This window comes from Carcharodon carcharias, chromosome 15, assembly GCF_017639515.1.
Source record: "Carcharodon carcharias isolate sCarCar2 chromosome 15, sCarCar2.pri, whole genome shotgun sequence".
Taxonomy (NCBI): domain Eukaryota; kingdom Metazoa; phylum Chordata; class Chondrichthyes; order Lamniformes; family Lamnidae; genus Carcharodon; species Carcharodon carcharias.
In genome coordinates, this window is record NC_054481.1 from 104,160,406 (window position 1) to 104,175,224 (window position 14,819).

At 41.6% G+C, this 14,819-nt stretch overlaps 1 protein-coding gene across 3 annotated transcripts in view; it reads left to right on the plus strand.

The window, feature by feature from the left end:
- Nucleotides 1–13,867, plus strand: part of LOC121288329 (forkhead-associated domain-containing protein 1-like) — a 124,717-nt gene extending 110,850 nt beyond the window's left edge. For all 3 annotated transcript variants that reach the window (XM_041206869.1, XM_041206870.1, XM_041206871.1), the window contains one exon: nucleotides 13,721–13,867. In XM_041206869.1, coding sequence (XP_041062803.1) covers nucleotides 13,721–13,753 — 33 coding nt within the window. In that variant the 3' untranslated portion in view covers nucleotides 13,754–13,867. The remainder of the gene's footprint in view (nucleotides 1–13,720) is intronic.
- The last annotated feature ends 952 nt before the right edge of the window (nucleotides 13,868–14,819 follow it).

The following is a 14,819-nucleotide window of genomic DNA, read 5'->3' on the forward strand; positions in this document are numbered from 1 at the left end:
ATCTAGCATTCACTTCACGATCTGGTAACCAGTTTGACAGATTCACTGTTCTCTGAGAAAAGATATAACAGCCCCTAACATCGAATCTAGTTCTGCCCATACAAATTTGAAAGCATGACCCCAGGTCCTTCCTAACTTATTTAGTTGAAATAATTGGTCTACATGTACACACAATCTGATCATTTCAGTATTTCATTATCAAGGAAACAGGACAAGCAGGCATGGCATCAGATGCTAAGATTAGCAATGAGACGACTGCATTTAAAATCAACAAAGGTAAAATATTAAATAAACAAAGCAAACTTAAAGAAGATAAATCACCTGGTCCAGACAGATTTCATTCATACATTTTCAAAGTATCTAGGGAAAGAGGAGCAGAAGCATCAATACACATATTTAATACTTCATCAGAGAGCTGTGTAGTACCAGAGGACTGGCAGGTAGCTAACATTATTCCTATATATAAGAAGGAAGATAATATGTCCAGGGAACTGTAGGCCAGTCACCTTCACGTCAATGATGTGAAAAATAATAGAATCCCTGTTAAAGGAGAATAGAAGAACATCTAGAAACCAGAATTTATATTAATGAATACTCAGCATGGATTTCAAAAGGGACAACTTTGCTTGACTGATCTCATTAAATCATTTGAAGAGGTAGAGAGAGTAGGCAATGGTAATGTAGTAGAAGTAACTTATCTAGATTTTCAAAAGGTAACACATAATAGACTAATGAATAAGGTCAGAGAATGCAGAGTCAGGGGATGAGTAGCAGAATGGATAACGAGCCAGTTTTAAAATAGAAAGCAGAAAGAGAGTAGGGGAAAAGGGTAGTTATTCAGAGTGGCAAGAGATGGGAAGTGGTGTTCCACAAAGATCAGTGCAGTGACCACAGTTGGTCATTGTTCACAATTGTTCATCACTGTTGTGCCAAACTGTTGGGACCAATTTTATAAAGAGCATGAAGGGAGAGAGCGGCAGGCTCTGCTGACAAAAGCTCAGCCAGTCTGTGATTCCAGGGCGGACTGACCACATTTTGAGAAAATCAAAGTTTGACGTCCCAGGGAAACAGGTAAGTGATTGGTCAGTAAGTATTTTTCCCGTTTCCTTTCCAAAACCCAGGTAATTTATTAGTAATTGCAAGGTTTAGTAATAGTAATGTTTATTAGCAGCAGTAAAACTTATTAGTAGTTGGTTTTATTAATTATAAACTAACTAAGAAAAATAAATTAATACGTTATAAGGATGGCAGGGCAAATGATGTGTTGCGGCTGCAGTATGAGACTGTTGGTGGACACCAATGTGATCTATGGCAACCACATCTGCAGTAAGTGTCAGCAGCTCAAGGAACTTCTGCTCAGAGTTAATGATCCAGAGGCCAAATGGCAGACACTGCAATGCATCGGGGAGCATTGGACACTTTATTCCGGAGGGCAATCTACCCCTTAGGATAAGGTCATCCATGGTCAAGGGCAGGAGGGTGTGACTGCAAATGAGTCAGGTAAGGGGACCAAGAAGGTAGAAGTGGAGGAGCCTCAGCCCTTGCAATTGTCCAACAGGTTCAAGACTCTTGCAGCTTGTATGGATGAGAGCAGGAGCTGCAAGATAGATGAGCAACTGACAATGGCACAGGAAGGCATTCAAGTAGGGGAAATAATTAGGAATGTTGTGGCAGTAGGGAACAATATAATCAGGGGGATAGACACGGTTTTGTGAGAGCAAGAGCCCAGAAGGTTGCATTGCCTGTCTAGTGCCAGGGTTTGGGACATTTACTTGACAGTGTAGAGAAACTTGCAGTGGAAGGGAGAGAATCCAGTTGTCGTCATCTATGTAGGTACATGAATAGGACTAGGAAAGCTGTTCTGCTTAGGGATTATGAGCAACTAGGGGCTAAATTAAAGGGCAGAATCTCAAAGGGAATAATCTCTGTACATTACCTGAGGCACAAGCAAATTGGAGTAGAGTAAATAAGATTAGAGAGATGAATGTGTGTCTCATAGACTGGGATGGGAGAAATGGCTTTCAATTAGGGAGAAGTGGGAGCTGTACTGTTGGGATGGTCTTCATTTGAACCACGCTGGGACCAGTATTCTGGCAAGTCGCATAACCAGGACGATAAAGAGAGCTTTAGACTAAATATGTGGGGGAAGGTATCAAGTGAGAGGAAATGTGATAAATTAAAAGGAAATAAGATAAGAGAGCAGGGTAGCGATTTGGTTAATGATATCCAGAGTGTGACAGGAAGGGACAGAATGTAAAAACTTAAGAGTGCACCAGCAGATAAGGCCAGGGATTGCAAAAATAGTAAAAAGACAGAGTTAAAGGCTCTGTATCACTCATTGTGCAGCATTCATAACAAAATGGATGAATTGTTAGCACAAATAGAAATAAATATGTGTGACCTGATTGTCCTTTCAGAGTCACGGGCCTGAATTTTTGGGATGGCAGGGTTTTATTTCCCACCATCCAAAGAGTTGACGGGGATCTGACTGTCCTGCAGCCAATTTATGCTCCAATGAGCGTTAATTGGCTGCACGTGGGACTTTCGCCCCTCACTCAGAAGGAAGCCCCGCCTTAGAGAGCTGTCAGCTAATCTGATTGGCCGACAGCTCTCAGCCCTGCAGTGATAGCGCTGCAGTGGGCAGAAAAGGAAGTTCAAGAAGATGTCAAGGACCAAGTCCGGGAACCAGAGTCCCAGGTAAATTCAGGGGGTCCCAGGGCAGGCAGGGTAGGGAAGGCCTGACATGGTGGGGTGGGTGCACAATGGAGGGCAATCATGGTCTGGGGCAAGAGACCCGAGGGGAGGCCATTAATTGGCCACTTAAGGCCCTCAAATGAGGCAATGACGAGCTTCCCATCCAAGGCCTTGCCCGTCCCAGCATAAAATCGCTGTGTGGTCAGGGTGGGAGGGAATCCTGTCCCTTCAATTTCAGCCTAAAACCTCACTGGGTGGGGGAAGTAAAATTCAGGCCCATGGTTCCAAGGCTGGGACCTGAACATTGAAGGGTATCTGACATTTCAGAAAGACAGGAAGCTAGGAAAAGGTAATGGCATAGCTCTGTTAATTAAGGAATTAAGGATGAAATTAGGGGAGGCAGTGATGAAGTGGGTAGTGACACTGGACTAATAATCCAGAGATACAATCTAATGCTCTAAGGATGTGGTTTGAATCTCACCACAGCAGCTGGTAGAATTTAAATTCCATTAATAAAAATCTGGAATTAAAAGCTAGTCTAATGGTGACCATGAAACCTTTGTCGATTGTTTTAAAAACCCATCTGGTTCACTCATGCCCATTAGTGAAGGAAATCTGCTGTCCTTACATGGCTTGGCCTACATGTGACTCCAGACCAACACCCACATCAATGTGGTTAACTCTTAACTGCCCTCTGAAATGGTCTTGCAAGTCACTCAGTTGTATCAAACTGCTACAGAGTCTAAAAGGAGTGAAATCAGACGGACCACCCAGCATCAACCTAGGCACTGGAAATGACAACAGCACACCCAGCCCTGTCGACCCTATGAAGTCCTCCTTCCTAACATCTGGGGGCTTTTGCCAACATTGGGATACCTATCTCACAGACAAGTCAAGCAACGACCTGACATAGTCATCCTCACAGAACCATAACTTACAATGTCCCAGACACCATCATCATCATCATCATCATCATCATCATCCCTGGGTATGTCCTATTCTACTGACAGGACAGACTCACTAGAGGTGGTGGCACAGTGGTAAACAGTAGAGAGAGAGTTGCCCTGGGAGTCCTCAACATTGACTCTGGACCTCATTAAATCTCATGGCATCAGGTCAAATATGGGCAAGAAAACCTCCTGTTGGTTACCACATACTGCCCCAAACCCCACCCCTTCCACCCTCAGCTGATGAATCAGTTCTCCTCCATGTTGAACACCGTTTGGAAGAAGCATTGAGGGTGGCAAAGGCACAGAATATACTCTGGGTGGGGGATTTCAATGTCCATCACCAAGAGTAGCTTTGTAACACCACAACTGACCAAACTGGCTGAGTCTTAACGGACATATTTGATAGACTAGGTCTGCAGCAGGTGGTAAGGGAAGCAACAAGAGGGAAAGACATACTTGACCTCATCCTCACCAATCTACCTGTCGCAGAGGCATCTGTCCATGGCAGTATTAATCAGAGTGACCACCACACAGTCCTTGTGAGATGAAGTCCCATTTTTACATTGAGGGTACCCTCCATCTTGTTGTGTGGCACTACCACTGTGCTAAATGGGATAGATTTCGAAAAGATCTAGCAACTCAAAACTAGGCATACATGAAGCCCTGTGGGCCACCAGCAGCAGCAGAATTGTATACAACCACAATCTGTAACCTCATGGCCCGGCATATTCCTCACTCTACCATTACCATCAAGCCAGGGGATCAATCCTGGTTTAATAAAGAGTGCAGGAGGGCATGCCAGGAGCAGCACCAGGCATACCTAAAAATGAGGTGTCAACCTGGTGAATCTACAACACAGGACTACTTGCATGCCAAACAGCATAAGCCGCAAGTGATAGACCGAGCTAAGCAATCCCACAACCAATGGATCAGATCTAAGCTCTGCAGTGCTGCCACATCCAGTTGTGTATAGTGGTGGACAATTAAACAACTAACCGGAGGAGGAGACTCCATAAATATTCCCATCCTCAATGATGGGGGAATCCCAGTACATCAGTGCAAAAGCCAAAGCTGAAACATTTTCAGCCATCTTCAGCCAGGAGTGCCAAGTGGATGATCCTTCAGTCTACTCTCAATCGTCAGCTAAGTGTCAGCGAGAGTGTTATCAAGCAGCACTTATTCAGCAATAACCTGCTCATTGGGGCTCAATTTGAGTTCCACCTGGGCCACTCAGCTCCTGACCTCATTATAGCCTTGGTGCAAAAGAACTGAACGCCCAAGGTGAGGTGAGAGTGACTGCCCTTGACATCAAGGCAGCATTTGACCAAGTGTGGCATCAAGGAGGCCTAGCAAAACTGGAGTCAATGGGAATCGGGGGGAAAACTCTCCACTGGTTGGAGTCATATCTAGGACAAAGGAAAATGGTTGTGGTTAAGACCAAAAGACCATAAGACATAGGAGCAGAAGTAGGCCATTTGGCCCATCAAGTCTGCTACGCCACTCAATAAGATCATGGCTGATCTGATAATCCTCAACTCCACTTTCCTGCTTTTTCCCGATAACCCTTGATTCCCTTACTGATTAAAAATCTGTCTATCTCAGCCATAAATAACGAATAAGCTTAACCCAATCTCTATAGCCCTCTGTGGTAAAGAATTCCACAGATTCACTATAATCTGAGAGAAGAAATTCCTCCTCTTCTCTGTCTTAAATGGGTGACCCCTTACTCTAAGATCTTACCCTCTGGTCTTAGGCTCTCCCACAAGGGGAAGCAACCTCTCAGCATCTACTCTGCCAAGTTCCCTTCGAATCTTGCACGTTTCAGTAAGGTTCTTCTAAACTCCAACAAGTACAAGCCCAACCTACTCAACCTCTCCTTATAAGAAAATCCCTCCATGCCCAGAGCCAACCTAGTGAACCTTCTCTGGACTGCTTCCAATGCCAGTATATTTTTCCTTAGATAAGGGGACCAAAATTTTTCACAGTATTCTAGGTGTGGTCTAACTAGTGCCTTGTATAGTTTTAGCAAGACTTCCCTATTTTTATACTCCATTCCCTTTGAAATAAATGCCAACATTCCATTTGCCTTCCTTATTACCTGCCGAACTTGTATAATAGCTTTTTGTGATTCATGCATGAAGTCCCCAATCCCTCTGTGCTGCAGCTTTCTGCAGTCTTTCTCCATTTAAATAATATTCAGCTCCTCTATTCTTCCTGCCAAAGTGCATAACCTCACATCTTCCCACGTCTTATTCCATCTGCCAAGTTTTTCCCAATCACTTAACCTGTCCATATCCCTCTGTAGACTCTGTGTCATCCTCACCATTTGCCTTCCTATCTATTTTTGCATCATCCACAAACTTGGAGATAGTACATTCACTTCCCTCATCCAAGTCATTAATATATATTGTAAATAATTATGGCCCCAGCGGTGATCCCTGTCGCACTCCACTAGTTACAGGTTGCCATTCTGGAAATGTCCCACTTATCCCAATTTCTATTAGAGGATTTCTTTTGTTAGCCACTCCTCTACCCATGCTAATATACAACCTCCAATACTATGGGCTCTTATCTTATTAATTAGCCTTATGTGCGCTACCTTATCAAACGCCTTTTGGAAATTACATTTACTGGTTCCCCTTTTTCTATCCTACTTGTTACCTCCTCAAAGAATTCTAATAAATTTGTCAGGCATGATTTCCCCATCATGAAGCCATTCTGCCTCTGCTTGATTATTTTATGATTTCTAAATGCTCTGCTTTTACATCTTTTATAATAGACTCTAACATTTTCCCAATGTCAGATGTTAAGCTAACTGGCCTTTGGTTACCTGTTTTTTGTCTCCCTTTCTGAATAAGGGCAGTTTTCCAATCCTCTGGGATTTCTCCAGAATCTAAGGATTCTCAGAAGATTACTACCAGTGCATCCACTATCTATGTAGCTACTTCTTTTAATAACCTATGATGGAACCCTTTAGGTCCAAGAGACTTATTGGCCTTTAGCCCATTAATTTCCCTAGTACTTTTTCTCTAGTGATAGTTATTGTTTTTATTTCCTCTCCCACTTTTGCCCCTTGATTATTCAGTATTTCTGGAATGCTATTAGTGTCTTCTACTGTGAAGACTGATGCAAAGTATTTATTCAACTCCTCTTCCATTTCCTGGTTCCCCATTATTATTTCCCCAGCCTCATTTTCTAAGGGGCCCATGTTCACTTTGGCCTCTCTCTTCCTTTTCATATATTTACTTGTTGGAGGTCAACCATCTCAGTCCCAAGACATTGCTGCAGGAGTTCCTCAGGGTAATGTCCTAGGCCCAACCATCTTGAGTTTCTTCATCATGACCTTCCCTCCATCATAAGGTCAGAAGTGGGGGTGTTCGCTGATGATTGCACAATGTTCAGTATCATTTGCGATTCCTCAGATACTGAAACAGTCTGTGAAAGCAAGACCTGGACAATATTCAGGCTTGGGCTGGTAAATGGCAAGTAGTATTCATGCCATACAAGTACCAAGCAATGACCATCTTCAACAATATAGAATCTAACCATCTCCCCTTGATATTCAATGAATCCCCCCACTATCAACATCCTGGGGGGTTACCATTGACCAGAAACTGAACTGGACTAGGCATATAAATACTATGTCTACAAGAGCAGGTCAGAGGCTGTGAATTCTGCAGAGTAACTCACCTTCTGACCTCCCAAAACCTGTCCACCATCCACAAGGCGCAAATCAGTAGTGTGATGGAATACTCCCCACTTGCCTGGCTGAGTGCAACTCCAATACACAAGATGCTTGACATCGTCCAGGACAAAGTAGCCTACTTGATTAGTACCTTATGCACCGCAATGAATATCCACTCCCTCCACCACCGACGCACAGTGGCAGCAGTGTGTATCATCTACAAGATGTTCTGCAGCAACTCACTAAGGCTCCTTCAACAGCACCTTCCAAACCTGCAACCTCTATCGCCTAGAAGGATGAGGTCAGTGGACGCATTGGAGCACCACCACCTGCAAGTTCCTGTCCAAGTCACACACCATCCTAACTTGGAACCATTTCTCCATTCCTTCACTATCATTGGGTCAAAATCCTGGAACTACCTTCCTAATAGCACTGTGGATGTTCCTACAAAACATGGACTGCAGCGATTCAAGAAGGCAGCTCCCCAGTACCTTCTCCGGGGCAATTAGGGATGGGCAATAAATGCTGGCCCAGTCAGCGGAGCCCACATCCCATGAATGAATTTTTAAAAACTGTATTGAGAGGTGACCTTCGCTTGAAAGAGCACAATGTAGAATCTGGGTAGAGATAACAAATAGAAAAGGTAAGAAGTCACTTGCGGGGATAATTTACAGGCCCACTTACAACAGTTGCACTGTAGGATCCAGTATACAGGAAGAAATAAATGGGGTGTGTAAGAAAAGTACTGCAATATTCATGGGAGACTTTAATCTACATGTAGATTGGGCAAATCAGATTGGCAAAGGTAGCCTGGAAAATCAGTTCATAGAATGTATTTGGGACAATTTCTTCAAGCAGTATGTTCTAGAGTCAAACAGGGAGCAGGCTGTTCTAGACCTGTTAATGTGCAATGAGACAAGATTAATCAGTAACCTCAGTAAAGGAGACTCGAGGTGACCGCGATCATTAAAATGATAGAATTTCATGTTCAGTTTTAAGATGAGAATTTTGGGTTTAATACCATGTGTGGAAACTGAATTGCCTGCAGTGAACTGGAAAACCAGATTAAAATGTAGGACAACAGAGATGCGGTGGCAGACTTTTAAGGGGACACTTAACTCTCAGCAAAGATTTATCCAATGAGAAAGAAAGACTTTTTGAGAAAGATGCATTCTCTGTAGCTATAAAAGGAAGTTAAGATAGTATCAAATTGAAAGAAACACTGTACAAAGCTGAGAAGATTAATGGTAGGTCAGAAAATTGGACTGATTTTAAGAACCAGCAAAATATGATTGAAAATAATAAAGATGAAGAAATTAGAATATGAGGGAAAGCAAGCTAGAAATATAAGAACAGATGGTAAGGGTTTGTACAAGTATTTAAATAGGAAAAGAATAACTAAAGTGAGTTTTGGTCCTCGAGAGAGTGTGTCTGATGATGGAAAACAAGGAAATGGTGGAGGGGTTGAACAGGTATTTGGTGTCTGTAACTAGTGGAGTGCCACAGTGATCAGTGCTGGGGTCTCAACTATTTATAATCTAAAATAATGACTTGAAGGAACCAAATACATGATAGCTAAATTTGCCAATGACATCAAGATAGGTAGGAAAATAAGTTGTCCAGTGGAGGTAAAGTGCCTACAAGAGATATAGATAAGTGGCTGGGCAAAAATTTGGCAGATGGAGTATAATGTGAGAAAATATGAACTTCTCCACTTTTTCAGGAAAAATAAAAAAAGTATATTGTTTAAATGGAGAGAGAATGCAGAACTCAGTGGTACGGGGGATTCAGGTGAGGTACATGAATCACAAAAAGTTAGTATGTAGGTAGAAGCAAGTAATTAGAAAGGCAAATGGAATGTTGATATTTATTGCAAGAGGAATGGAATTTGAAAGTAGAGAAGTTTTCATGCAGTTGTGGTGGGCTATGGTTAGACCACCTCTGGAGTACTGTGCACAGTTTTGGTTTCATTTGATAAAAGATAACATGGCATTAGAAACAGTTCAGAGAAGGTTCACCCAACTCATTCCTGGGACGAGGGGCTTATCTTAAAAAGAAAGGTTGAACAGGTTGAGCCTATACCCATACAAGTTTAGAGGAATGAGGGGCGATCTTATTGAAACATATAAGACTATCGACCCTCTGACAGAAAAATTCTCCTCATCTCTGTCTTAAAAAGCGGGCCACTTATTCTTAAACTATGTCCCCTAGTTTTAGTCTCTCCCAGAAGAGGACACATCAGGTATCCACCCCATCAAGTCCCCTCAAGATTTTATATGTTTCAATAAGATCATCTCTCATTCTTCTAAACTCAAATCACTATGGCCCAACCAATTCAACCTTTCTTCATAGGATAAGCCTTCATCCCATGAATGAGTCAAGTAAATCTCCTCTGAGCTGCTTCTAAAGCAGTTATATATTTTTCTTTCAAATAAGGGGACAAAAACCATTCAAGTACTCCAGATGTGACCTCACTAAAGGCCTGTACAGCTGCAGTAAAACCTCCCTACTTTTATATTCCTTTCCTTTTGCAATAAAGACCAACATTTAATTTGCCTTTCTAATCACTTGCTCTACCTGCATACTAACTTTGTGATTCGTGTACCAGGACACCCAGATCCCTCCGTACCACTGAGTTCTGAAATCTTTGTCTATTTAAATAGTATACCGCTTTCCTACTCTTGCTGCCAAAGTGAAGAAGTTCACATTTACCCACATTTACACCATCTGCCAAATTTTTGCCCACTCACTTAACCTGTCTTTATCCCTTTGCCAACTCTCTTCCTCCTTTTGACAACTTGCTTTCTTACCTACCTTGGTGTTATCAGCAAATTTAGCTACCACACATTATGTCCCTTCATCTAAGTCATTGATATAGATTGTAAAGAGTTGAGGACCCAGCATTGATCCCTGTGGCACTCCCCTAGTTACAATTTGCCAATCTGAAAAAGGCCCATTTATCCTTACTCTCTGCTTCCTGCTAGCTAAACAATCCTTTTATGTGCTAATATGTTACCCATGTTGTAACCTTTGATGTGGTATCTTATCAAATGCCTTTTGGAAATCTAAGTACACCACAACTGCTGGTCCCCCCCTTATCCACTTGAATGTCACTTCATCAAAAAACTCCAATAGATCAGTTAAACTCGATTTCCCTTCACAAAGCCATGTGATTTTCTAAGTATCCTGTTATAACCTCCTTAATAATGGATTCTAGCACTTTCCTTATGATGGATGTTAGGCTAAATGGCCTGTAGTTTCCTGCTTTCTGCCTTCCTCCTTTCCTGAATAAAGGTTTTACATTAGCTATATTCCAATCTGCTGGGACTGTTCCAGAATCTATGGATTTTGGAAGATTATAACCAATGCATCTACTATCTCTGTCACCATTTATTTTAAGACCCCAGGATAAAGTTTTCCAAGCATCTTTTTCCTGGTGATCGTGATTATTTTAAGTTCATCCCTCATGATTATCAAGTATCGTTGGGAAGTTTTATAAGTCCTCTACCGTGAGGGCGGACACAAAATATCTGTTCAACGCCTCCACCATTACTTTGTTTTCTGTTATCAATTCCCCAGCCTCACTCTATTGAGGACCAACATGAGCTTTAGTTACTATTTTCCTATTTAAATACTTGTAGAAACTCTTACTATCTGTTTTTATATTACTAGCTATCTTTCTCTCATACTCTTCCTTCTCCCTCTTTATGATCCTTTTAGTCATTCTCCCTGGTTCTTAAAATCTGTCCAATCTTCTGACTTACCACTAATCTTTGCAGATTTGTTCAGTGTTTCTTTCAATTTAGTACTATCCTTAACTTCTTTACTTAGCCACAGATAAAGCATCTTTTTCATGGAGTCTTTCTTTCTTATTGGGATAAATCTTTGCTGAGAGTTATTCAATATCTCCTTAAAAGTCTGCCACTGCAACTCTACCGTCCTAACCTTTTAACCTAGTTTCCCAGTTTGCCTTAGCCAGCTCTGCCTTCATATCCTAAATAAGTTCCCTTTATTTAGGTTTAAAACGCTAGTCATAGACCCACACTTCTCCCTTTCAAACTGAACATGAAATTCTATCATGTTGTGATTGCTAGCACCCAGAGGCTCCTTTACCATGAGGTTATTGATTAATCTTGTCTCATTGCACCTTACCAGGTCTAGAATAGCCTGCTCCCTGGTTGGCTCCAGACCCTACTGCTCTAAAAAATTGTCCCAAAAACATTCTATGAACTTATCTTCCTAGCTACCTTTGCCAATTTGATTTACCCAATCTACATGTAGATTAAAGTCACCCATGATTATTGCTGTGTCTTTCTTACGGATACCAGTCATTTCTTGCGGTATGCTGTATCTGATGTATATCTATATGATCTACTGAACTGATGTCATCCTTAATTAACAGAGCTACCCGCTACTTTTCCCTAGTTTCTTTTCATTCTGATATCAAATACCCTTCAACATTCAGGTCCCAGCCTTGGTCACCTTTCATGCATGTCTCTGTAATGCCTATCAGGTCTTATATATTTATCTCTATCTGTATCTGTGCTAACAATTCAGCCTTTTTGTTACAAATGCTGTGTGCATTCAGATACAGGGCCTTGAACTCTTTTTTTTACTAATTTTGCAATCTCTGGCCTTATCTGCTGGTGCGCTATTATAATTGTATGTTCTTTCTTTTCCTGTCACGCTCTGGTACTCATTACCCCAATTGCTGTCCTGCTGTATTACTTTGTTGTTTCCCTTTACTATATCTCCTCACATGATCCCACCCACCACCACCACCCCCACTATTTAGAAATTCGAACTCCCAGTTATTAACTGAATTATGCTGCAAGATTTCACATTTTAAACAAAAACTTAACTGTACAAGAGTTAAACAAAGCAAGTACTACTAATGATGCCATATTTCGAAAACATTTATTCTTTAAACCCGAAAATCTCAACTGAACACTTCCCAAACAATTTTTATTTCCACCCAAGAATTCTGCTATTCTTTACAGGATGTTGAAGGTTTCTTCACTTCTCCTGGGATCATGCCAGGGTGTGCCACAACTCTCAGGAATTCACTTTGATTCTCTTCAGTGCTCCTGCTATTACCCAAGGCATGAGGTCCTTCCACCAGCATCCAGCTAGATGACCCTCCAACTCTCCTTAAATATCTCACAAACGTGGACACCCCAGCTCGAGCATGGTCCTTACTGTTTTCTTGTTCAGTGACTCCAACATCAGAAAACACCCTTGTTTTCTGATAGCCCTCTGCTACTGGTCTACAGCTGGCAGATTCTCTCTCTCTTAACTTGTCTCAAAGCTGCTTCAAGTTCCAACTGCTTGTTTTAAAGCTGCTCCCAAACTGACTCAAACTTCAACTGTCCATTTCTGTGAGAAATCACACAGATAAATCCAAAACAAAAAAATACCTACCTGTAATCTATCCCCATGACAACATGACACACCTTGGATGTCCCAGTTAGAGATTTAAACTATTTATCTATAATTACCAAATGTTCCTTTTGTTCTGGGAAACCATATGAATAATTTAGACAAAATAAAAGCAAAATATGCAGATGCTAGAAAGCTGAAATAAAAACAGAAAATGCTGGAAAAACTCAGCAGGTCTGGCAGCATCTGTGGAGAGAGAAACAGAGTTAACAGTTCAAGTCCAATATGACTCTTCATTAGGACTTAATCATTTAAACCCCTTATGGAGACAGCTGTAGATATCTCGTCTCCACAGAGAAACTTAAAAAGGGATTGTCCATTGTTTAGATTGTGCCACTTCCAATTGTGACCTTATTAAATAAATTTTAGACTACCCTTTGAAATGCAAATACTGTAGGTCTGTTTACCAGCTTCTCACCAGGTGCTTTTTCATTTATCTTACATTAAAAAATTTCAGTCCCCAAACTCAGAGTTATATCCCCTAAAACATATGAATGAAGACATTATGGATGGAAGGAAAATCATCCTGGTTTCCCATTCCTGATTGCTATCCCGTGACCCCCTGTTGGACATTAGGGAAGGACAGAATTGGGCTTTACCCCCATGGTCAAATAGCTAGTTACCAACATCCACTGTCTACACTCAAATAATGGGCACATTGGTGAACTGCTGAATCACTGCTGCGCTCCCAAACTGTGTCTCAAAAAGAGTGAGCACCTTCAGGAAAGGAGAGGTGAACAGAACATCGTTTCAAATGTATTTTTTGAAAAGTCTTTATATATAGCACGGGTGCAAACCTTCCTATAGCTCACTCTCTGTTTTCCAGCACCTGGGTTGCGTATCTTGTGACTGTGACCATTAAAAATGAGAGTCTGTTCCCGTTGATTGTGTGATCCTGCTCTCTGTCAATATTTTGTAACACAAAGCCTTATTCAATGGTTTTCTTTCCCAGGAGATGAAGCAGAGGCAGCTCCCCGAGGAGTGAGGGATGGATCATTCCAGAATATGCTGAAGCCTCCACACACACACAGAATCACAGCACACCCTGGGAAATCCTTTTCCATTTTACAAAAAGCCCATGTCTCCACTGTTTCTTTAATTTGACTTCTCATAAATTAATATTAAATATTGTCAAATTCTTTTTAAGAGGAAAGACTTGCATTTAGCTAGTGCCTTTCATGATCTCAGAACGTGCTTTACAGCCAATGAAATACTTTTTCAAGTAAATCACAGTTATAATGTCAAGAACTTTTATAGAAAGTCTACTCTTAATTGAATGTTGCTTAATTCAAATTATTGGATAGTTCAATTATTTTTAAATGATGGAATTCTGAGCATTAGTCTGTATCCCCAGCTTTAGTGTCCCACTACTTTATAAAGGAGCTAGGGTCCAAGTCTTTGATGTCAGATACCTGACTTTTCTCTGTGTCTGTTGGAAATGGCTGTAACACAGGTCTGATACCTTGTGGCTCTCCAACAGGGGTCCAGCAGAACGTGAGTAAATGTTAAAAGGCGAGAATGGGACTCTGAAGGCCAACAAACAATGCCTCTCTCCAATGGCACAAGCATTAACATAAAAGTGCCTGTATTTATGTTGCCAGATGGGTTGCTACTGCCGCCCTGTCTTGTTTTCTCAGTCAGTAATTCAGTCACTATTATGTGCAAACACACTGTGTGTTCCTCTGCAGAGAGACAGCCGTAAAACGAGAATTAATTGTGTTTAACCCTGTTACAACTGGGTGAGGGGGTTGGGGTGTCCACTGGGGGAGACTTATCATGTTCAATCGTCCAAGCTAGTTTGTCACGTTCCTGCTTCCAGGCAAGCAACATCCAGCTTGCAATAAGTGACATTTCAAATTGGAGACAGAAGGTTCCGGAGGCGTCATTAGAGCGAGTCCCAGTTAGATGAAGCAAACTTTTGTTTGTAGACAGCGGAGAGCTGATTAGAATCAGGGATCTGGACTGACAGTGCTCACAGCGCTCAGAACATAATCTAATTATGTTGGCAGAGATCAAACTCATTACTGAGGCTAAATGGGTTTTATTCATTG